Source organism: Balaenoptera acutorostrata, chromosome 13, assembly GCF_949987535.1.
Source record: "Balaenoptera acutorostrata chromosome 13, mBalAcu1.1, whole genome shotgun sequence".
Taxonomy (NCBI): domain Eukaryota; kingdom Metazoa; phylum Chordata; class Mammalia; order Artiodactyla; family Balaenopteridae; genus Balaenoptera; species Balaenoptera acutorostrata.
The window spans coordinates 20184392-20209759 of NC_080076.1; the positions used below are offsets into that span (position 1 = coordinate 20184392).

At 38.4% G+C, this 25368-nt stretch overlaps 1 protein-coding gene across 11 annotated transcripts in view; it reads left to right on the forward strand.

Annotated features, from left to right (window-relative positions):
* The window catches only part of CCDC68 (coiled-coil domain containing 68), a 50694-nt gene that overhangs the window by 20036 nt on the left and 5290 nt on the right, over window positions 1–25368 (forward strand). For all 11 annotated transcript variants that reach the window (XR_009005084.1, XM_007191939.2, XM_057526944.1 and 8 more), the window contains 6 exons: window positions 474–614; window positions 1614–1739; window positions 3281–3409; window positions 8968–9050; window positions 17278–17383; window positions 18704–18787. Coding sequence is in view for 10 of the 11 variants with exons in the window: in XM_007191939.2 (XP_007192001.2) it covers window positions 474–614; window positions 1614–1739; window positions 3281–3409; window positions 8968–9050; window positions 17278–17383; window positions 18704–18787 (669 nt within the window). In the remaining variant the exon portion in view is untranslated. The remainder of the gene's footprint in view (window positions 1–473; window positions 615–1613; window positions 1740–3280; window positions 3410–8967; window positions 9051–17277; window positions 17384–18703; window positions 18788–25368) is intronic.

Consider the following 25368-nt stretch of genomic DNA (forward strand, 5'->3'; position numbering starts at 1 on the left):
TAGGCCCGTGAGCCACAATTACTGAGCCTGCGTGTCTGGAGCCTGTGCTCCGCAACAAGAGAGGCCGCAATAGTGAGAGGCCCGCACACTGCGATGAAGAGTGGCCCCCACTTGCCGCAGCTAGAGAAAGCCCTCGCACAGAAACGAAGACCCAACACAGCCATAAATAAATAAATAAAATTTTTAAAAAATTCTATAAAAAAAAAAACCACAAAACTGTAGGGAACATAAAAGGCATGAAAGATGTACTTCTACCTTCCTTTTAATATAAGAATCTATTCAAATTTGAGCAAATATAGAGGCCAGGTGCGTTTCATCTGGAACTTCCCATTGATATTTAAGATTCAAAAGATTTATTTGTGTTGATCTGAATCTTCCTTGACATATGTAATACTGAGTGATAATTATTGTTATCAAAGTTAGTAGAGAAAAGGAAAAGTCAGGTGAATGATTTTCTTGTTTGTTCATTTCAGCACTGTCGACACATCCAAAATGGCTTTGACTCTGAACTGGATCCCTCTTGTTGCAGTTTGGATCTGCTCATGGAAAGGATAAAAGGAAAAGACCTACAGCTCTTAGAAATGAACAAAGAGAATGAAGTGTTGAAAATCAAGGTATGACCAGTAGGAGAAATTTCTAATTTTGTACTTTGTGCCAATAGGATAGATTTGTGGATCTGTGAAATTAGATAGACATCCACACACATCCATAAATCCACACATGTGCTCACATACTTAGAGAAGCCCTTTTACATTTGATCAATTAAATCTCACTGTTCTATTCTGAAGGCGATTTTTATTATTAAAAAGATTTTACAAAAGTTCACTGGGTATAGTTTCAGTTGTACAAGATGAATAAGTTCTAGAGATTTACTGTACAGTATTGTGCCTATATTTAATACTGTACTGTACACTTAAAAATCTGTTAATGGGGCAGGTCTCATGTTGTGTTTTTACTACAGTAAAATTATAAAAGTCTTTATATATGTAATAATTAGATATTAAAAATTGCATATTAATTAGAGCACTCATAGTCAAATGCCTCATTGTTTTATTTAGCTAATCTATTGTTGGGTGCCTTATATTTTCCTTTTTTGGCTTATTTTATATACAGTCCTACAGTGATTTAGTAGGTAGATCTTTGCAGCCATCCTTGATTATTTCTTTAGGTTAAATCTTTGAAAGATTCATGACACTTTGTCGATATTGCCCCTAATACTTCAATCTTGTCCTCCTTCTATTTCAGGAAATATGTCTTTTAGTACTATTGTGGCCAATGATACGAAAACGCTTGCAAATACGTGTATAAGCCGATGGGGCACTGGGGGACACTTTGCAGGGGTGTGGTCTATATATGCAGGGCACTGATATTCACAGAGCTCGCTTTGGCCTGGCCAGGGCAAATCACCTGCATGGCAGCCCCAGTAAATAGGGGGTTCTCATTTTATGTTTTCTTCTTAGCAGATAACAGCATCTTTCCTCTTACCCATTGTCTATGAAGGTGCAAATGGTACGGTTACAGCCTCTGTGTTTTTGCTTGCCCATCAAACTGTTCTGTCTTTAACCCTTTTTATTGTAAAAGTCAAAACATGCACAGCAACCTTTTGTTTCTAGCTCGAAGCCTCCAGAGAAGCAGGAGCAGCGGCTCTGAGAAATGTGGCCCAGAGATTATTTGAAAACTATCAAACACAGTCTAAAGAAGTTAGACAGAAGCATGAGGACAGTAGACACTTACTCCAGGTACCGAGCTAGCAGCTTGCATACTGGTGAACTAACCTCCAAGCTGTTCAAGTCTCTCTTTTGGGGAGGAGTTAGATGTGAAACAAGCAATGGCCACGTGACTTGGCAAGCCCCTGGAAGGGCAGGCTGCCCATCTTCTGCCCTGATCTCCCCCGACCCCTGTTTAGCCTGGCACCCGGATATTATGCCCCCCTTGCCCAGAGCCCTGCCACCCAGCCTAGAAATCAGGGCTGGCCTCATGACACTGGCCAGCGGCTTCTCTTCTGGTTCTGCCTTTGACTAACTAGGTGACCCAGTTCGAATCACTCTGTCTCTCTGATTTGACTCTAAAATGAAAAAGTTGGGCTACATAAATGGTTTCAAAATTTTTTTGGTCCTGGAATACATTCTTCAGAGCAAACGAACAAAAACATGTAGGTATATGTACATATATATATTTCATATAAAATTATATATTTTATATTTAATATATAAATTTAAATATAAAATCATACAAATATATATGTGTGTATATATGGGTGTCTCTATATCATAGACGCACACCTACACTTTGGTTGTTTTTGAATCTGAAATATGTGTCCTAGGGCCAGTAGAACTTTATCTGGAGAATGTATTCTAGGACTGGAAAAGGGAAACGTGTATGTGTGTGTTGGCCAAAACTCAAAAGAGGGAAGCTCTTTCAGGCGCGGGTGGGGCACCTGGGTCTCTGCCAGCGCAGGCCCTAGGAGGGTCCCCAGGGAAGCACAGTAGGAATCCACTGCACAGACGACGCGCCCTCAAGCTTCAGGTTGGGGTGATGATGGTCACAAACTCCTAGGCATGCAGGGTGCAGATAAAGTACCTACGTGAAAGAGTGAGCAGGTGTGTGTGGACGGGAGTGCCCACGTCCCAGCAAAGGGAGTGTCTGGGCAGGAATGCCCACCTGGTATTTTCAAGGGAAGTCAGACACTTTTTTTTTCTAACTGTAAAATCTTGAGTTCTGTTAAACACACAAGCAGATGTGGGTGCGCATGTCAGTTACAAGTCAGTTGAAACACTCCCAAGTGTGGCCTATGGGCTGCCGGCTGAAGACTTCTCTCCTATGTCTTTTAGTATAATCCTGCTCTATGCCTAGGAGATAACCCCCTGACACAGTGGGGATAATTATTCTGCTTTTATGACACTTTCTGGTTAAAAAGAAAACACTTTTTACTTGAACCTATAAGATTTTATTTCTGTTCTAGATAAGTTTTGTTGAGAAAAAGTCAAAAGTTTTGCTTTTCTTAAATTTTTGTCTCTCTTATACCAGTTCACAGAGTATGCTTTAGGGTAGCAAATGTCAACATTCTAGAAATAATATTTATATGTTATTAATTCTCCATTGATTTAGTGTTGCTGTAGTCCATCAGGTTTATTTTGAAGAAAGACTGAATTCAAGGAAGTAATTCTAAACAAGTGTGAATTATTAAATATTTTTGGCTACTCAGAAAATTTTAGAGGGAGATAATAGCTGTATAGATTTAATGAAAACAATAGTCTGACAACTGTTTTTCTGACAAAAGGTTAACGCACTTGAAAAAGAACAGAAATTGAAGCAACATGTTGAAAATCTGAATCAAATTGCTGAAAAGCTTGAAGAAAAACATAATCAAATCACAGAACTGGAGAATCTTGTACAGAGAATGGAAAAGGTAGGCCTGTGGAGAATTAAAGGGATTTCTTTCTGACAGTGTTAGGGTGAGAATTAAAGAAGATAATATGAAAATAAATAACGTTAAGTGAAAGTGCTCTTTGCAACTCCTAAGATCTTAGGATGGACTCAATAATGTTCATTTCTTCCCTTACACATTTAATATGATGTGTATTGTAGTTACTGATTTACCTCTTTACAAATATTGCAGTCGAATCATTCATTATCTGTCACTTTTTTTTTTCTCGTAAATGTATGGCTTAGAAAGGGGAAACATGTGAGGCTATGAATAGAAATAATGGAAAAGATCACAACGTCTACCTACTGCGAATCCCTGTAATTGTAGCATTTTTATGTATTGGAGTCAGTGAAGTGTTTATTTTTGGCCACCCAAGTCCCCTTTAGATTTATAAAAACCTATGGCTGCCCTAGGACAGGTATAGTTCACAATTAAGAAAAGACATTCTTGGGACTTCCCTGGCAGTCCAGTGGTTAAGACTCCACGCTCCCAGTGCAGGGGTCACTCCACACGGCTCGGCCAAATTTAGGGAAGAGTAATAATAGAACAAAAATTATTAAAAGTTTCATGCAGTGTTCCTTTAAGTAGCTGCCCCTCCAAATACACACAAAAGGTGAGCACATAAATTTCGTTTTGCATGCCTTAGAATTTAGAATTCAGGTAAACCAAGCAATATTTTTTAATAGTAAAACAAACCAATAGAAAACTGGCATCTTTGAAACTGAGTTGGAGTAGATAAGAATACAGACTTTAACTTCTAGTAAATATTGCCCAGTACATTTTTATATTTATTACATGAATTCCCTGATTTTCCTCCACTCTTCTCAGTCTTATTTTTTTTTATGAGTCTCCTTGAATTGAAGCTATTTTAGAACTATCACTTCAAAAGCATCACATTTCAACATTCAGGATATTTGCCTGAGAAACCTTGATTAATTTTTTACATATTTCCCAAGAATTTAATTTATAACACTGTGAGTTTGGCTGAATTTGTGATCTTAATGAAGGTCCTATGAGGAAATCATGAAAATTAAATAAGCCCAACCTTAACTGAATCTAATAATAATAATATACAGCTACATCTGTGTTGCACAGTGGGTGATGCTGAGTGTTTTACTTTAGCTAAAATCACAGGGCTAGAATGTCCTCAAGTAGCTGGTTTGCCCTCGTGTAGTAGTTTATAATTATGATGTTTTGGATAAACTGTAACATTTGGATGAATACTTTGCAATGTTAGAATATTTATCCTGTAATAAATAGTTTAGCAAACTAAGATAGCACAAGGAACATTTGCATTTCGGAAAGGAAGACAATTCTGGAATGCAAATAGGGTTGTTTAATCAAACTACTTGATTAACCAGTTTGACATTTAAATTTAGATTTGCGGTCACCTCAAACCCAGTAACACTGGGTCATGTTTACTGGTCGGCTGTCAGTCCCTGAAAATTAACAAAAAAATAGTGTAATGTAATTTCTATTTTCTAGAAACCCCAGGAAATCTGTACTGGATGTGAGTTCATCTCAGAATTCTGGGGTATAGTCACTGGACTATTTATTCAACAAATATTTGAGCTCCCACCGTGTACCAGGCAGAGCTCCAAGCTAGATATCTATTTGTGAATGAACCAGATACAGTCTCTTTGTGGAGATTGCAATGTAATATATCTGGGTGGTGTGAGACTCAAGGAACTGCCCAGATCTCCTTTCATTCATTCTCCCAGGGGTCCTTAGGGAAGCTGACATCCAACTGAAGGTAGGGATGGACCCCAGAGTAAGGTTAAGTCGCTTAGAGACTGGCAGACATTTTTGGGAAGTGATGGCCTAGCATTTGTCTTGATATTGACCCATAATGGAGAGCTGTCTCTAGGAGCTCTGTGACATAGTAAGTGGACAGAATGCCCATGGTTCAGCAAGGCCATGCAGGAAACTTCCAGAACATTCTAGTTCAGTGACTTCCTAGAGTGGAGTCTTTTGGAATCTCTGGAAGTAGGTGGGAATGCAGTGGAAGGAAAATATGCAGGAGTTTTATTTTTATTTTTTAAACATATTTAGTTTAAAGATACATTACATTTGTAAAATGATCATGCAAATAAATACAACTATAAGAAACAAAGCTTGGTAACATCTTGGTCTAAGGAGATAGTGAGGATAAAGGCTGTGATGAAGGGTTTCTCAGGAGGGAAGTGTGTATCGGAATGAGAGGAGGTGGTACTGAGGCCTTTGTATTAGTAAGAAAAGGCCATGAGTTCAAAAAGGAAATGAAAATTAAAAATGAACATCCACAACAAAGGTTGATAAATACTGCCCTGGTGGTGGGTACCCCCTGGAGAAGGATTCATTTTCTACTCACTTGCACAAGCCACTGCTCCAGTAAATAGCCATTAGTGGTATGAGGTCTGGTAATGAACACATTACTTCAAACCTTCACCATCTGTCCCACTTTAATCAGGAATGCAGTGAGAATGAATTCCATAAACACAGTGATAAGCCAGCAAAACCGCCCAATAAGAGCATTTTAATATGGCATATGTTCCTTTGGCTGGCAGTGCGCTTCTGTTGCATCATATTTGTTTTCCAGTGTCATTGATTTAGCTCTATTAGAATTTTAGAGCTCAAAGGCTCTTTTGAGACCACCTAATTCCTCATCATCATTTTATAAACGAGGACAGTGCGAATGAGGGACTATTCCACAGTCCTCCAGGTAGCAGTTCACAATCCTTTCCATTATGCCCACATCTTCTCTGATGTGGGATAAAAAGGATATCATTGGTTCCTAAATCATTTAGATGTTAACATATGGCAATGATTTAAGTTGGTGTCCACTCCACCTTGATCAATAAGGTGAGGGAACCCTTACGCTCTTCAGAGGTGTGGTTTTGGCAAGAGTGGATTGCCCACTGGGTGGTGCTGTGAACGCCTTTCCCTTCCCAGAAGACACTGTCCCTGAGAAGTGCTAGCTGATGTAGTGTGATTTTCCGTGTTGCCAGAGAGGGAGCATTAAGAGTCCAAGCTACAGGGACCTACTGTATAGCACAGGGAACTCTACTCCATATTCTGTAATAACCTATATAGGAAAGAATATGAAAAAGAATGGATATACATGTATGTATAAATGAACCACTTTGCTGTACACCTGAAACTAACACAACATTGTAAATCAACTATACTCCAATATAAAATAAAAATTAAATTAAAAAAAGAGTCCAAGCTAAATACTGGAGGCTTGACCAAGGCAGAACATTTACTGGTCCAGTTGTCTGGTCTCCTTGAACCCTGGTGATAAAGATTCATGAATTGAGAGTAAGCCCATTAGAAAGAATGTTTGTTAAACACCATTTTTCCTCCTATAAATTCAAAATATATTATCAGTGATGTGTTTCTTTGATGATCCAAGTGTCATAATAAGCTTGCAAAGAGTATCTTGATCCGTCAGATCAACTAAGGCTACACCAGAACAATATCTAATATATGTGACAAGAATGCTACAGGAAATTTTTGAAAAAGTATAAATTTTAAAAATAATAGAGCACATAAGATATGAAGTATTTGGCACCTTCAATTTATTATATATTGAGGTCCTAATATGTTTCAGAGAAGCATGTAGACCATTCACATACATCTCCAATCATCCCAACATTTCAATATAGATAGTATTATCCCCATCTTAGGGATGCTCAAAAAGTCAAAAACATGGCTCAAACAAATATAGAATGAATACATGTCAGATGTTTTAGTCAACTCATTAATTAATGAGGGAACCAGTAAGACTGTAAAGCTGGTTTAAATAAAATATTTTTTGAAATTGGCTATTTACATGCATTTTGAAAAAAGGAATAGAGAATAGGATTACAAGGTTAGATACAAAGGTAATTAATATTCTTTAAGGCAATAAACCATAACCTTTGGGATTACCTTTTCTACTAGGCAGAAACCCACAAATTAACATGCAACTTCACAAAGTCAGGGCTCTAATCAAATAATAAATAATAAAGTCACACACAAAGAAATTCTCCAAGAGAATTAAAAAATCCTTGTGTCAGGTTATTAAACAATGACCCAATATGACATTAAAATAATATATTTTGATTTACAAGTTTTGGTTAATTTTTCTTAACAGTGATAAGGTCCAGAGGGGTTAAAACCTTGGCAAAACTTAACACAGTCACAAAGTTTCAGAACCAGGTTGGTCCATGTCCAAAGACTGAGATTTTTGCTATAACGGCACTGTCTTGTATTTTACCCATATAAATACTACGGAAGGAATGATTTTAAACAGCATTGTAAATACTGTCAAAGCATCTATTTCCATCAGATATAAAAAAGAACACAATCATCCCAGCTTGGTTTTTCATGGACTTGTCTATTTTCCTGTTGGATGGAGACAGTTTGGTTTAATGATGACAATAAGGTATTTCTTTAGGGATTCTTTCACAATGTCAAAATTTCTGTTATATCCTAATTAGGAAGTGACTTTATCACTTATGGCCTTGATCCTTCACTAAATATACATTTACTACTTTTCTACCTCTGACAGATGCCATGTAAGCAGGTAGGTATCAAGACAAGTGCAATAATATCCTTGGATACCAACAACTCAGACTAACGGAGGAGAAGCAGGTGGAATGATAGGAGAGCCAGTGTCTAGAGAGAGATGGGCAAGCAGTTAGCATTTAGGGCGGGATGGAGAGACAGAAGAGAAGTTTGACTGAGCAGTGGACTGGGGGAGGGGCCAAAGCAAAGCTCTCCAGACAAGCGAGGGCAGTGAAGACAACTAGTCTTGACCTGTCTTTGAGTGACGTATGTGACCGAGCCCAAAATCGCTCTTCTCGCCGCACGACAGGCTAATAAATCGGAGACGAGGTGTTGAGGCAAGGAACACGACTTTATTCGGAAAGCTGCAGACGGAGAAGATGGCGGACTAAAGTCTCAAAATAACCATCTTATCGGGGTTTGGATGTCAGTTTCTTTTATAGCACAGAGGGAGAGGAGATGAGGAAGTAAAGTAAAAAGGCCATTAAGTTTTGCAAATATCACCTGGAATGGCCAGCCTCGGGGAGGGGCTGTGTTAATTTCTTGTTTCTTGCAGCCATCCACGGGTGGAACAGGGTCTGCATGTTTCCCTGAACAAAGGCACTTTGGTTTAACATTCAGGCAGAGGGGCAGGGTTCCCCGAGGCAGGCCGTTATGCATAGACAGTATCCTTTTAGTGAACAAAAGCAGCGGAAAGCAAAGCTTCAAGTAAAAGAAACAGATTTAACATGTAGTCTGATTTGGCTCTTCCCTGTTACACTTGTAAAGCATGCAGGAGAATGCCTGCCCCGGACTTCACTGGGGTGGGTTGTAACAGCTCCAGATGAAATTAGCTCTTTAGCTCAAAACATATTTCTAGTATTACAAGAAGCATCTTTTGCGAACAGTTTGCAAGAATTCCTTGCTGAACACACACGCACATAGAGAGAAAGAGAACGAGAGAGAGAAAGACAGAGAGAGAGAAATAAAGGAAAAGAAATGAGCAAAAATTGTATTTTATTTTCTCCTAGGAAAAGAGAACACTGCTAGAAAAAAAACTGTCTTTGGAAAACAAGCTGCTGCATCTCAAATCCAAGGCTACATATGCTAAAAGGTTTGCAAATCTCCTAAGTAAAAGCAGTTCCTGGTATCTTTCCTCTCTTCCGGTCCACTGACCAGTGGATAGAAGGCAACTATCCCCCAAGGGAAAGGAAGCCTGAAAGTGCAGGAGGAAGGGAGATTTCTTAGCATTAACAGTCATGTGCCTCTCCCTCCCTACCCACTGGGGAATCTGGACGGGGCAGAGGGTCGCTGGGGGTACAGGGAAACTGGTGTGTGTACATGTGTGTGGTGGTTCGTTAATCCTTTTGAAGAGTGAATGAGCCTGTCCCCTCCCTGTTTACCCTTGGTGCTGAAGAGGATGCTGTTGAGGTCTCCATTCCCCTGATGCTTCTGATTTTGCTGATGGATCTCTGCTACAGCCGGCATTAAATTAGCTAGCCCACACGTGTAGAGAAGGAAGGAAATACTGTGAAAAGCATCCTTAGTTCTTGGGACTTACTTACAAATACTCGTAATTCACAAGCAGTCCTGGTCCTTGTGTGCTGGGGTAGGGGTGGATTTATGGGTTTATGGATCTCGAATGGCTTGACTACTCGGCTGCTGTTAGAAAAATTCTCTGGAATATCATAGAGTAACTCATATCGTATGAAATTTCCTGAACTTTTTCTTTTCTTCTCCTTTCTTTTTTTTCTTTTCTTTTAATTCTAAGCCTACCACAATCATTTTATATTCTGATATAACATTCAAAGTCAAATCTATTTCAAGATCTTAGTTCATTCCTCTAGAGCTATTGCTCTAGGCACTATTATGAATCTCAAAATGTACATATTCTTATTCTCATTTATTCAATAACATATGCTCAGACATCACTTTCTCTTGGTCTTTTGATTTTTTCCTATTTCCTTTTCCTTTCCCATTATCTCTCTTTCTCTTCATTGGACCTCATAAGCCAAAGTCCAGAACTGGGCTGACCCTGGCAATTGTACCTACATATTTGAAACACACTGGGATACCACTGATATTAATTTCCTCATATGCTTCCCTGTGAACACGCATATAGCCCCAGAAGGTGGACGTCTGAGTTTCATAGCACTGTACATCTCTGTAGAGAATAAAGGAAATACTATGGAAAATATCCATAAGTCTTTGGAATTACTTGTATATACTCATAATTTAACTCTAAGTACATTTTTGGCTTACCTCTTTTTTTTTTCCCTAAAGAGAGCTTTTCCATGCAGCAGAACTACAGCTGGTACACTGTGCCTTCCATTAAGAGTCCAGACAATGAGTTTGACTTATTCTTTACAAAATGATTTTTTATTGATAATAGAGGTTTTGTCAGTCTTTGAGCCAAAAATGTAATGGTTTTAAAAACCAAACTGATCTATTCTTTCAGTCCTATTATATATGAGCAGTCAGGATAAAGAATTCTCAAAAAGCTCTTGAGGAGGTTTTAGAAATATCTTGAGGGAAATGGAGTTTCTGTGTTTCCAGAAAGGTGTTTGAACATCCTGGCTTGTGCAGTTTTCATAAATTGTAGGTATCACAAATATTTATTTTACTTGTTATTTTGAGCCGTGTGTAGAGGTATTCACTTTGCTAAGTGACAAGAAAATGAAATCAGTATGAGTCAGATTCTTTTAGTTAAAGCAATAGAGACTTGGTTAAGCTACCATAAATAGGATTTCTGTTAGGTTAAGACTGAATAGATATGGCCATAAAGAAGATGTACTCATGGGAAGACAGGAGGACAACCCTTTAGCACCTAATGTGATTTGAAAAACCAGATTCTTTTGCTGATCCCACTTAGTGATGCGTGTTTATGCAGTTTCACTCTTTTCTTGTTCTTTGCTCTTCCTGGATGATTCATTACCTTTTCCCACCATTTTTCACCAGCTGGTTTATAGTCTCTGTATTTTCCTTTCAGATTCCAGAGGAAAGAGTCTGACTGTCCTAATACTACTTCCTGTATTGGACAGATAGATCATCTTGACCAACCCCTGCATTGACATCCAACCAATAGCCTTTGGCAGGCATCCCCTCCCATCCTTGTGGGTGGCCTCGCCTTACTCAAAGAATAGCCTAGGGCTTCTTCCCTGAGCAGGGGGCTGTGGGTGATTTAATTTCCCTTAAACATAGATAGTTTGATAGGTGCCATGACTTTCTTGAATTGCAGTGAGTTTCATTCTACAATTTTGATAAAGAGATAAAAAAATTCAATATGCTGTAACTTGGCATTTCTAATATTAGAAAGCATCTCTGAGGATAACTTTTAAGCTTTTATAATTCAGAAGAAAAAGAGTTTCTTCTTGCATATGGATATGTATGTACCATTATATTAAGTTAATCCTCACAATTACTTTTTTTTTTTTTTAACATCTTTATTGGAGTATAATTGCTTTACAATGGTGTGTATGTATATGTGTAGCTGATTCACTTTGCTATACAGCAGAAACTCACAATTACTGTTAACGGGAGTAAAAAGGTTTGGCAGAAGCACCTTTTTTAAAAACAAGGTTGACCCCATATTTCTACTACCATCAGTACTAACTGACACATGCGTAGTGCCTTTCAGTTTATAAAGTAACCCGAGGTACCTTATTTAATTTAATCTTTCCATCGACCTTTCAGGAAGGAAATAGAGCTTCTAATTGGTTACATGACTTGTCAAGATCACTCAGCTTTCCAGAAGTTGTAGGGCTGGGAGTTTGGGCTCTAGTATTGCCGTAGCAAAGCCTATGCTTGTTCTTCTATAGAGGAGACTTGACTTTTTTTCTCTTATTTCTGGAAACTCCAGAGACCTTTTCTCTGACTGGTTTCCTCAGTCCCCTGTGTGGCTACGAGTAGAAGGCAGTTTTCCAACTTCTCTCTCTGCCCTGTGATGTCACAGACAAACACACAGGCCCATTTTAGAGTTATCCCTTGGGGAACACATTTGGGCTTTGTAAAGACAAGTAGTGTGTTGGCTTCTCTATACCTGTAGAAGCTGCTTAGGGATGGTACATTCCTTAGAGGAAGAAACAGGGTATCTTGAAGATGTGGTTGCCTGTCAAAGCATACTGTTGTTACTTACATTGTACATTTATCTTTGGTAGTTTTGAGGGCTGTCTTAAGCCCCCCCATCCCCCACCCATTTAGTGCTACCACTGAAAACAACAATGGGGAAGATTTTGACTGGCAGTAGTAATACATATTCCTGAGTTTTGGTTGAAATGTGAACAGAGCTATACCTACGTCTTGCTTATTCTTTCACCTTGGTCTGGCCTGTGAAAGGTAAGGACCTGGCGTCTCCTGTTCTTATGGTTGTGATCATCAGTTTCCCTCTCTTCCACTGGGGACTCACATTTAGTAATGGCCACCATAAAGGTCCAAAGAAACATCAAATCCTAAATAGCAGGAAACCTGAGTCCCTGTGACTCTAGTATGAGTTTTTCATACCTTCAAAGAAGCTCCAGGATGCCACCAATCTCACTATCTTCTCTCTCAAGTGGGAATTCCATATGGGGTTATTCATATGCCCAATGCCTGGCTATGAGTAGTGTGCCCGGAAGTAGCAGCATCGGGTACATGCAACATAGCTTCAGTTGCCACTTTTATTGCATTCATTTTGTCTCTCAGTATCTAGCTCTTTTTATTTCTTCTGGAATTTTCATTCCTATAAACATAATGCATTAATCCCTGATAATAAGTACAATTTATAAAGACTTAAAAGGGTTATGTTCTGGGATTGTGCAAATACGGCCATCCTCATGTTCTTCATACCCTTTGCAATTACGTATTTATGTACCTTGAGTTCTAAGAAAATGTAAGATCATTTACAAAAACTACATAAAAATAACATAATCCTTTAACTGGAAATAGATTAGATGAGAAGGCCAAGGAGATACAAGAACAGGTATATAATGAGGTTGGCCCACAAAATGTTTACACGTGCTCACAGTGGACCACTGACTCAATTTTAAATTTTCTAGCAGCCAACCCAACGAGAAAATTATGATTAGTTTTGTGATTCACAATGTCCAAGTGACTAAACCCAACAAGTTCTTTAGGAAACGTCCAGTTCTTTTTAATGTATCTATAAGGCCAGAGAGAAAAATTTCCAGTATATGTTCATAAAAGGTACCGTGAACGATGTCTTCAACAAAATCATTATAGTAAACCCAGAAGCTGTACCTCAGAAAATACTTTTAAAAAGGATACCATGCCGCCAAAGAACAATTCAATCAAAGCCATTTTAACAGTGAGCAGCAGAGGGCAGTGTGGCAGGACTCAATAATGTTACCTCGGATGGTGGAAGTTAACCCCAAAATAGATTTTAAAGTATCCTGACAATTGGATGGAGAGACAGTCCTCCATGACCTTGATTTCCTTTGACCAAGTCTTTGGCAGACATTGGCCAGCAGAGAGATTGAGGATGTGCTTCTTGCCTAGTACTTATTCTACCGTTATCCCATGTTACTAAAGACACACCATTTGTTTTCACATTTCTGCAAGTTAAAGATAAGAGTGACTTCCTTTCTTGAACACTAGGGAATCTAACATGAAGAAGACCAGGAATGGTACTCTGTTCACTCTCCATCCGTAGTGATTTGAGAGAGCATCCTCAGTTCCCTTTCTCAAAAGGGTGCAGCCAAGGTTTTCTTCTCTTTTTGTTTGGGCCTTTTCTGTGCTCCCATTGCCCTTTCTAGGCTGTGGACTTTCTCAGCTCCAAGCCTAGCATCTATGAAGCAAAAAGAAAACCCAGGGAACTCACCATTGTGTTGTTCCCTGGATCCCAAGGTCCCGAGCTAGTGTTCCTTCTTCTTTCCACCTTTCAGAGTCTTCTTGTGTTTGTTGATGTATAATGTTCAGGTTTTGGGTTGACTTAATAGGAAGAATAGGGGAAAACACATCTTCTACGTCTTTCTGGAAGCAGCAGTTTTCAATTCTATTTTAATTTCAACATTGACTTTGTATTTATATTGAGGCATTGGGAGGCAGAGCATAAATCCTAGATACAGACGTTTGGCCTCCTTTCCTAGGCCTGGCCTTCATTATGTTTCTTCTTACTGTTTTGCTTTAGTACATTAAGACTGAGTGCTTCAACTGAAAGCACTGAGTGCTTCAAGTGAAAGATAAATAACAAAGATTAAAGGGAGCTCAAATGCAGCTTATTTAGCTATATTCTCACATTCAAAGACCTTAAATGGATGACTAGGTTTTCTGTTTATTGAACAAACCTAAGAGATTTTTTTTTTGCAACTTCCTTAAATCGCTGTTCTAGTGTATAATGCAGATAAGTCTGAAACCCCTACGCTTTCCAGAGTGCTTCCAGAAATACTTTTCTTCCATCTTAAGACCTGCTTCAGATTTTTATTTATTTACGGTGAGCTTGATGGTAATATTCTCATGAAATATATGGGGAAATTTCCTGAGTTTTCTATTTTGGAGAACATATCTACCCACTCCCATCCTTCTAAAGACTTTTTTTTCCATTCAGTCCCCGAGTTCTGGGTCATCATAAGACATGATGAGACCATTTTGAATACTCACCTTTAATAATATACAGTATTTTCATATTTTATGAATTTTCAAAGCTGACCTGGCTCTGCAAAGCATCCCAAGTTCTTTCTCATTATTCCCCAGGAAAGTCCTGAGTCTGACTGCTCTTTCCTCCTTTTCTTTTCTCTTTTTTTCCCTTCTCTCTGGAGCAATTTTGAATCTCAGCACCAGCTATGGGCCAGATTTCTGTTTGCCTTCTGTGTTGCTTTGATCCTTATGTCCACAACCTATCTTTTTTTGTGAAGTGCCTTTTTGAGTCACTTTCTAATTTTTCTGCTGGGTTCCTGTTCCATTGATTTGTAGATGTTCCTTATATATTCTGGATACAATGCCTTTATTAGTCATTTATGTTACCGAGATTCTGAGGCTATCCTACTCACTCTCATTTGATGACTAGAAGTTTAAAATTTTTGTCCAGTCAAACTTATCTTTTACTTTGCATTTAATATTGTTCTAAGTTCTATTTTAACAATCTTTCTCTATTCCAAATTCATGAAGATGTTCTTCTATATTATCTTTTGAGAGTTTTTTGGGTCTCCAGTTTTATCTACATGGAATTTATTTTTTTGATGAAGTGAGGTTAGGATTAATTTTCTTTTGCATTTTTTCCTATGAGTATCCAGTTGTCACAATATCATTTGTTGAAAAGACTATCCTTTTTATAATATTCTGTAACATCATCTTTGATATAAATTGTCTATTGGTCTATCTCTGTTATATATATGTATATGTAAAATAAAAGTAGCATGGATATAGCATAATTTGTTTTATCAGTCTTCTATTGATGAACATTTAGATCGTTTCCATTTTTATTTATTTATTTATTTATTTATTTATTTATTTATGGCTGTGTTGGGTCTTCGTTTCTGTGCGAGGGCTTTCTCTAGCTGCGGCAAGTGGGGGCCACTCTTCATCGCGGTGCGCGGGCCTCTCACTATTGCAGCCTCTCTTGTTGCAGAGCACAGGCTCCAGACGCGCAGGCTCAGTAATTATGGCTCACGGGCCTAGTTGCTCCGCGGCATGCGGGATCTTCCCAGACCAGGGCTCGAACCCGTGTCCCCTGCATTGGCAGGCAGATTCTCAACCACTGCGCCACTAGGGAAGCCCTCCATTTTTTAATGCTATGAACAATAATGAACTACATTTCATGTATATTTTATGACATATATGTTGTGTAATTGTACAGTATTTTATAATATAAATGATTTCGTTCCATAGGATAAATAAATAGTAATGGCTATCATTATACATCATTTGTACTTGTGCAAACATTTCTATAGTTTTATAGAAATTAATTTTTTCTACAGTAAAACAAACTCTTTTAAAAGCTCTCTCATACAAAACTGAACAAGTGAAAAAATCAAGACTGTCTTAAATATTGCAAATTGCCTGAAAGTTACTCGGCTTTGAGCGACCTTATTGTATATTAAACATTATTGAGACAACTGTAGTAGATTAGTGCTGTGCTACTCAAAGCACTCAAAGCCTGGCTCGTGGACCAGCAAAATCATTGGAACACCTGGAGCATGTTGGAAATGCAGACCCTCAAGCCCTACCCCAGCCTATTGGATTAGAATGTACATCTTAACAAGATCCCTGACAATTTAACAAGATCCTCCAATGCTTATTAAGTTTGAGAAGCAATGTTTTAGTACATGATGTAAAACAAAATGGAGACTCTTTTTAAAAAAATGAGAACAAGCTCCGCCATAGTGTCACATGAATTTCTATGACCTTTGTAATATTTGTAGAGACTGTAAAAATCAGAATTGCGATTGAATTGGATGTTGGCTACTAATTGTGAAACCTTAATAAGCTAAAATAATATATTACTTTATAAAACGCTCATTTTCCGAAAGCACATTCACTTTATCTCTTTAAGTGTACAGTATAATCTTTTAATGCTGTAAAGGTAGGGATTGTTATACCTGTTATACTGAGGCTTAGAAAGGTTATGTGACTCCAAAATTACAATGCTCCCAAGTTTAGTGGTCTTGTCTCAAGGCATTTTGCCTCAAATTCTAAAAATATAGGCAAGAAGAGAAATAGTCAAAAGCCATGTAATCAATGCCAGTTACTTAAATGGAGCTTTGGGAAAGGATGAATAATCTAAATTCAAACTTCACTCATCTTTCTTCACCATGGTTAATGTGGACTCAAAATATTAGCTGGAATTTAATTTTTCTTTCCTTGCCTTATTTACATGTAGTAGAATTAACAAAAATAAGAAGCCAAAAAAAAAAAAAAAAAAAGACAAACACAGGCAATTCACAACCTATACTAACCCCTGTATCCTTGGAAGTTGGTTTCTGATATATGTGTTAAGTCTCCATTCCTGGCCCCATGTTCTAACCCTACTATCCCATATGTGTGTGTTCTGATGGTTGCTAGGTCTGTGGATGCTCTTAGATGAGACAGATTAGGTATATAAGTGCTTCACCTGGTTCGATGCAACTTGACTCAACTACCTGATGGAGGGAGGGAGTCACAGGTGGCCAGAGAGGAGCTTTTGACATGAATTGATCTTCTCATTCAAGTTCATGTCTGAGCTAATCAGAGAGTGCTTCATGACTGTTTAACTTCGGTGTGTCTTGTTTGGCATAAGGGACCCTGGGCATCTTACCCACATGTTGCCCAGTAGTAGAGTCATGTGTGAGGAGATCCTGGTAGCACAGCTGTAAAAATAGCTGTATAACGCTTTAGCAAATCTTTCTCTCTTTTTTCCTTTGCATTTCCAGTTGCCAGGATCTTCAAAAGGAGATTTCCCTCCTCCAGGAGCAGATCTCTCATCTGCAGTTTGTGATTCACTCCCAGCATCAGAACCTGCGCAGTGTCATCCAGGAGGTCAGATTAATCAAGTGTGTTTCTCTGGTAGCTAGTATGTTTACAGTGAGAAGACCAAATACGTGTGGCTTGTCTGTACTCTATGAGCACTGAGATTCTTCTCCGCATTGACATTTCCTTTTTATCCCCATGTGACAAGGCTCTGTTTTCAGTGTCCTCTTTTGTCTCTGTGCCAACACCTGTGATGTTCTCAACGAGGATATTTGGGAAATTGTGTTTGCTCTTTAGATGTTTTGGTGTTTTTTTTTAAGTGTTCTGAGCCAGATAATGCACACTGTTCTTTAGCAGATTTTGTAGATTAGGACATTCAGCCCTTTCTTGAAGAAGAAATGATCTCTTTTCATAACCTCATAAGTGGTTAATTTATGTAGAGGGTGTGTTAGCACAGGCCTGTAACCTAGCCCTTCTTCGCTGGGAACATCTTGGCAGGTGAAAGAGAAGAGGTCATCGTGAAGGCAGCCAGATGGATGGTGAATTGCATACTTATACAGTTTATGTCAAGATTTGTATTGATCTGGTTTGGGAATCTGCTTTAGACTTAAAACCAGACTTTCATCCATCCTTTTATTTTAAAAACTACCTAATATTTGTTTCTAAAAGGAGTCCTTCCAAATAACTCAAATGCCTTCTTGACCTAAATGTAACATTCATGCTTGCTTCGGTAGGACCTCACCAAACAGCCAGAGAATTGAGTCATAGCACTTGAGTGTCAAGGAGGACAGAGGGGGCATCCCATGTCCTCATTTTACAGATGAGAAAACTGAGGCCCACAGTAGTTAAATGACAGAGCTAGTCTTGGAATCCATGTGTTTCTTCTCTTCTGGCACCGTCCTGGATATCACCCCACATCCCCCAGTTCGACATTGCCTCTTAACAGATGCTTTTCTTCCAAAGCAAAGTGGGCTCACCTTAATATGCTGCTGGTTGACCAGATCTCTGCCGCAGGGAGCTTCCCCATGCCAGACCACGGCCTTGCATCATGTCCCCTGGCCTCTGCCTATGCAGGATGAACATGTTAGGTGGCTGAGACACAGAACAAGGACGAGTGTTGCTTCCCACAGGATGCACTCCTGCTGAGTTTGGTTTAAACAGGTTTTCTAAAGATTAAAGTGTTGAATTGCACTGTCTGTGTGCTCTCGTCCCCAGGTGCCAATTTGTCCTGTTATTTTCTGTAGCCTGCTGAGTCCACTAATGCTTGGGATTTAATTTTGTTGATTTGATAAACATTACTTGACCACAGAAACCTGTACAATTTCTGACTTAAGGAACTATTCTCTGTTGCCTGACAAGATTTTTGCATTTGTGTTTCTTAAATCTTAGATGGAAGGCTTAAAAAATAATTTAAAAGAACAAGATAAAAGAATTGAAGATCTGAAAGAAAAAGTTAACATACTGGAAGCCCAGGTAGGGAGGGCATCTGTTCTATATTTCAGTACGAATGTGAGTGTGGGTGTGTTCCGTATTTCTGTGAGCCTGTGTGTGAATGTGTCCTGTGTGTGTGTGAGTGCTTATGTGCAATGGTGTGCCAGTGTGACACTGTGTCCAAGTATGTGTGTATGTGAATGTGTGTGTCTGTGTGATTGTGTGTGACTGTGTCTATGTGTGTGTGTGAGGACATGCATGTGTCTCTATGTGGGTATGAATGTCTTTTTGTGAGTGTGTGTGTGCGTCTTCTATGTGTAAGAATTATAGCTTTGTGGGGGAGGTACTCAATAATTATTAAAATATTAAGTATTAAACATAATTTTATATTATTAAATTATTAATATTAAGTATTATTAAATAATTGTTGAAAGTTTATTCAAATGTTCCAGAATACTTTCTCTACTGGGGAGACCAGTGATACTATCTCTCGATGAGGACTTGAGTTAGAAGCTTGGTCCAGGCCACTCTGGCGTGAACTCAGCTCTAGCCAGATAGCCGGGTTTGCTGTCTCCTGTCTTTGTTTCTTTCCTCCGTCCTGAGACGTCCTATTCCTCCTCTTTCTCCATCCATATCCATCAGGGCATCCAGGCTTTGCCTCAGGGCTCACCTACTTCAAGAAGCCAATTGAAATTTTCTTATGTTTCAGTGTTTTAAAACTTATCATAAAACTTTATAATACACTGTGATAAGATGTGCTTTACTCCTGCCCACTCATCCCCGCCTTGACTGGGGAGGCCCTTTTCAGGCATTCAGCTGCAGTCCTAGGCTGGTGGTACCCCTACCTCACAGGAAGTACAGAGAAGCCCTGCGGTTATTGGAGCACCTGATGACCCCCAGGTGTCTCCAGCCCAGCTCTGCTTTGTGCTCAGTGCCACCCCTTCTGTCTCTGTTGAATAGCTCATCATGGACTGCCTAGACCTGGTCACCTTTTCTGCTTCATCCCTCAGCATCGTGACTTCTCTGTGTGTCACGTTGTCCTGTCCTGTGGAGTACAGAGATGCTCTGTCTTCATTGAAACCTGCTCTTCTTTTGGAGCTGTCCTCTTCCCCAGGACAGACCAGAGAGGAGCTCCATGATCGGACCCCCAGCACACGCCTCACCATTCTTTCCACCACCACATTCTTTCTGCTTTCCTCAAACAGAAGAAAAAAATCATAATAACATAAAGAGGTTGTAAATATTTTGCAACTTAAGTTTTGTAACCATCCCCCTGTTTTGCCGTTTCTACCTTCCTGGGACCACTGTTCTCTTTATTTTAGAGGGTAAGCTCATTGCATCTTGGGTTTTCCTTAGATTCTCACCTAAGTAAGATGTAAATTGGTTAGTTTACATCAAGTGATGTGATTTATGTTGCATTAGAGCCCCTTCCTCCTAAGAAATGTCTTTAAAGGCATTTCCTCCCAACGTTTCTTATGTAGTGGACTTTTCACAAATGTTACTTGATAAAATATTTTTTCTTATAAATATTTTTCTTATAATATTTTAATAACTATTTTTTTTTTACATAACTGACATATGGTCATTCATCCCATACAAATTAGGAAATATGGATGAGCAAATATAACAAGAAAACCACTCAAACATACCATCCAAGGGCAGTGATTCAGCACAGTTGTGTGTATCGCTATTTCTGTGGGAATTTTGTGCCTGTTACATACTTGTGTGTATATATTAGAGATACAGACTATATATGGCATCATTTTATTGTGTTTTTAAACTTTTATGTGTTTCATCAATTTTTTCATATCACTAGTTATGTAAGTCTGTAAATACTTATTGAGTGGCTACTATGGTGTAGGCACTAAGTTTGGATAAACAATGTTGAACAAAATAGACATGAGCCCTGCTCTCTGGAATTTACTAACTAGTGAGGGAGACAGATACAAATAAATTAATATGTAACTAATAATATCTTGGAAAGGTTCTGCAGGAAAAGGACAAAATACTCTGGGCGATAATACCTGGATGGAAGAATGTATATGGACCGTTTAGATTGGTGGGTGGAACAATCTCTCTAAGAAAATGAATTTCAATATGACGTTTGTGGAAAACTGGGTGGTAGGGCACGTCAGGTAGCCAGACGGGAGGCCATGTGGGTGCTTCTAATCTGAAAGAGCTGTAAATAGCATAGGATGACATTGGAAAGGTAGGAAGGGGATAGATCATAAAAAGCCTTTAAGCCATGCTAAGGTCTCTTTTTCTCTATAGAACAGTATAACAAGGAGGTCTTTGCTTAGCAGGCAAATTAAATTTACATTATCTTTTTAAAGAGCCACCAAGGTTTCCACTGTATTGCTCTGAAATAATTTAGTTAACTTAATCTCTGCTGTTGGATTGTTTTCCAGTAGAGCTTTTGTAAACAGCAATGAATTCAACAAACTTTTACAAACATTACTGATTATTTGTATAATTACTTCCTCCCTTAAGATACATTTTTAGAAGTTGAATTGGTAACTCGAAGACGATCCATTTTTAAGATTGTTGATCTGTGTTCTCTGAATTTCCCTGTCTGCTGGATCAGACATCTCCCTCAACTGCCACAGCCTCACCTGCAGCTGCCTCTGCTCTTGCAATTAACTCTTCACTCTCTTTCAGTCTTTCAGTTCTGACATTTCTGATCTGCTAATAGCCCTCTTTTTTCCTCTTTATTATTAAGGGATTTCAATATTTAAAAATCCTTTGGTATCGTTCTAATGAAATCTAAGAAAGTAGAGATGAAAAACACACGTGCTCAGATTCCTATTTTGAGCCGGAATTCTCATTTAGATCCAAGTTTATCTGTAATTCAAGGCAGTCCGGTGTAAGGTAGGATCTACTTTTTTAGTTGTCTCACTTTATTGAGCAGTCTGGCCTTCCTTCATGAATTTGAAATGCCGATATATCCTAGACTAAATTTTTATGCTGGAAATCTGTTCCAATGGTGTATCTGCCTATTTGGCTCCAATGCCCTACTGCTTTAATTATCATACATCTGTAATACATTTTAATTGGAGAGATTGTGGTCTTTCTCTGATCTTTCGTTATGGTCCTAGGCTCTGGTCATGTCTAATTAAGTGTTAGCCCTCATCACAGAGTCAGGGCATCAGTGGTGCTACTGCTTCTAATTCAATCTTATATTCTTCAGTTGTGTCTCTATTTATGTCATCCCCAAAGCTAATTTTATTGTCCTAAGTAAACTGGCAACTTAACCTATACACTACATTATCCAATTGGCCTTTTGGTGTAATAGTTAGACCAGAATAATGTATTGCTTCCATTGCACTGCTTCTATATCCCCAAATTTAGCAAATAATTTCTGACTAGCCACTCAGTGTGATAGGAGGAAGCAATAGATTGTGTTCCCCTCATGGAAACTTCTTGGTTGGATGCAGTCTGCCCACGCTGATGGGACAGCATGTCTCAGTACTGCCTAAGATTCTCTGTATGAAGTTGATTCAAACTACTATTTTCTAACATTCTCTTTTATTTAAAAAAGTCTTCAGATAATAGCAGTATTGATGAATGTCTTTTATGACCTCAGAATTTATTGTCTTCAGTAGATAAATCGTTTCCTTCACTGCAGGGAATGTTACAATGCCCTTTTCAGCTTTAAAAAGCCCGTCCAAGCCACATTAGTTTATTTATTCAGCAAATAGTTTTGTGTGTTTATGATGTACCAGGAAATGTTCTAAGTGGTAGGTACATGGTATGAACAGGACACACTGTCCTGACTTCATCTAGCTGTATTTTAATTGAAGATACATACAGTAAATACATAAACAAGTAAGTACACAACTTAATAAGGGAGAGGTAACTGCTCCGAGAAGAGTAGAACAATGTGACAGTTATAAAGTGATGGGAGTCAGGAAGAGCATCTCTGAGCCTGTGATCTTGGACCAGGTACCTGAATTTAGTAAGTGCTTGAGCTGGAGTGAACCTGTTTCTAGTCTAGCCCTAGTCAATGCTTCGTTATGAGGATCTTAAACTGGGAGGACGTATGCAGGGGTGTACTATCTTGCACACAAACTTAGGACTATCCTATTTTGAAATAACAGTGTGAGCCGATTCAGTTTATGAAAAATTGGTCACCAGAGCTGAACAACTCTTTTAAAGACATCAACTTTCTAAACCATACAGACAGCATAGTTTTCTCATCCATAATAAACAACTCATCTCTCTTAAGGCATGCTACATACTTCATTTTGTTTAATCTTCAAAGCTACTCTGGGAGAAAGTTATTATTTATTCCCTCGGGGGTTAAACTGAGATTAAGAGAAGTTAAGACACTTGTTCAAAATCACTCGGCTGCATTTGAGTCTTCCTGACTTTGAAGCACATGCTTTTCATCCCCCAATATCTACTTATCTGAGTGATCAAATAAGTGTGTGTATGTGCAGATATGCATGTGTGTCAATATACACACAGTTGTATTTAAAAATGATATATATTTCTATATATTTAGAAATGAACAGATATAATGTTAAATTTGCAGGATCATTTGTCTGTATTTTAGCCATTGTCACAGTTACTACATTAAATGTTTTTCTGTTTTCCAGTTTTTTGACTCATGGAAACGAATACTTTTTTCTGTGTATTCTTTTCTATCCTACCAAGCACTTCCCCCTCCTCCACAAGGGGATAAAATTCACTCATCTAACTCTGTCCTTTTTTTTTTTCTTTTCAATCTTTCAGGATTTTAAACCTCTTTTAAGTATCACCAGAAAATTTCTGCTTAACTCTGCCAAAATTATTTACTTTTCTTTCTACTTTGGCATATCTTTCATCATCTTAATTTACAGCTCTGAAATTCATCTCACATTTCACACATTTCTAACTTCTTCACTAATGACATGCTCATATGAAAATGCATCTTCAGAAATTACTCCACTTTCTAGACTTTGAAGAGTATCCTACTTTATGTAATCACCATCATCCCTAAAATTTAATTTACTTCCAAGAGCATGTTGCTAGAAGTTTAAGTATGCAAAAATTAGGTTCTTTTGGAAAACTGTGTCAGTGAACTATCCTTGGATAGAGTCATAATAATGGTGGACTTACTCTGGTCATTGATTTGTAATTTTGTAAACTAATGATGAAAACTCATGCATTTGGTTGTTCTAGTTAAAGAAAAGCATATGAAAGCCCATGAATCAAAAATAAAGACCTAAATCCAGTAGATGAAATAAATCATCACAGAAGTTGAAATATATGAAAATAAAGACAGTCTGAGCTGATAACTCTTATGCTTCTGCATTGTTTGGAAGGCAACAACTTGAGAAAGTAGGAGTTTATTTTGGAAAAACTCCAAATAGCTTCTACATACTTGTCCAACCACAAAAATATTTTTATTCCAATGCTTGTAGTCATCATGATATTGTGTTTCAAGTTGTGCTTCATAACTTGTAAAGTATGGTACAGAGAGGAGTTTTTCTTAGCCACGTACTTGGCCCTGATATATGCCTGCACTTGTTTGGAGTGTATATTCGATATATCTCCATTATACAAGGAACATCTATATCTTCAATTTATGAAATCTGAGGTACATTTCCTGAGTGAGACTTAAGTGCTTAACTCTTGAAATATCACAGTGAAATGATTCATGTGTGAAGATTTTTGCTCCATCTTTTATTTATTATTCCGTGTAGATGCCGAGGGATAAGAAGGTACAAAATTCACATCTTGTCTCTGCTTTCCTTAGTTTAGTAGTTCTTCATCTTAACTGTACATTAGTATCACCTGTGGAGTTTTGAAAACTCCTGAACCTAGACTACAACCAAACTAAATGGAAACTTTGGGGGTAGGACCCAGGCATCACTAGATTGTAAATCTCCCAGGTAATTCCAATATACAACCAACATTTAAAACTACTCTGGTCCAGTGGCTCTCTGATGTGAGCAGACATCAGAATCATCTGACGAACATCTTAAAACACATCACCTGGCCACACCGGGTTTCTGGTCCAATGGCTTGGTTGGGAATTGAGGATTTGTAGTTCTAATAAGTTCCCAGGGGATGTTCAGATTGTTGATTCCAGGATTACACTTTAAGAACTGTGCCTTCATCTTTTTTCTCTCCCTTTTTTCCACCTAACCCATTTCACCCTGTCTTCAAGGTCCAGGTTAAACATCCTTGTGTAGGAAAATTATTCTAGTCACACTGATTTCTGTTTATACCTTTGAATTACTGGCTGCCTTATGGCATCTCTTGAATCGCGTTTAATTAATTTATTTATAATTTTTTAATGGTCACATGTTTATCACCTCCACCATACGATGCATGCTGTGTGCTGAAAAGGAAGATACTATCCTTTCTTGTGCTGTCTCACATTCCCTATGCTCCTGGTACGGTGCTGCAGACATGGCAGGGACTGAGTAACCGGGTGTATTGCGGGCGGCTGGATGTTTGGGGTAGATTCATTGTTGATTAATTCCCTGACAGTTTGCTGTCTTCTCTTTCCTATGTATCATACCTGGAATCCTTTCAGAAATCACTGAATCTCTTTATCTCCTGGGGTCCACCGATTGCTTATTTGTAATATAAGGAGGCTGGGCGAATTCCTCTGGTCACAGAAAAATAACATC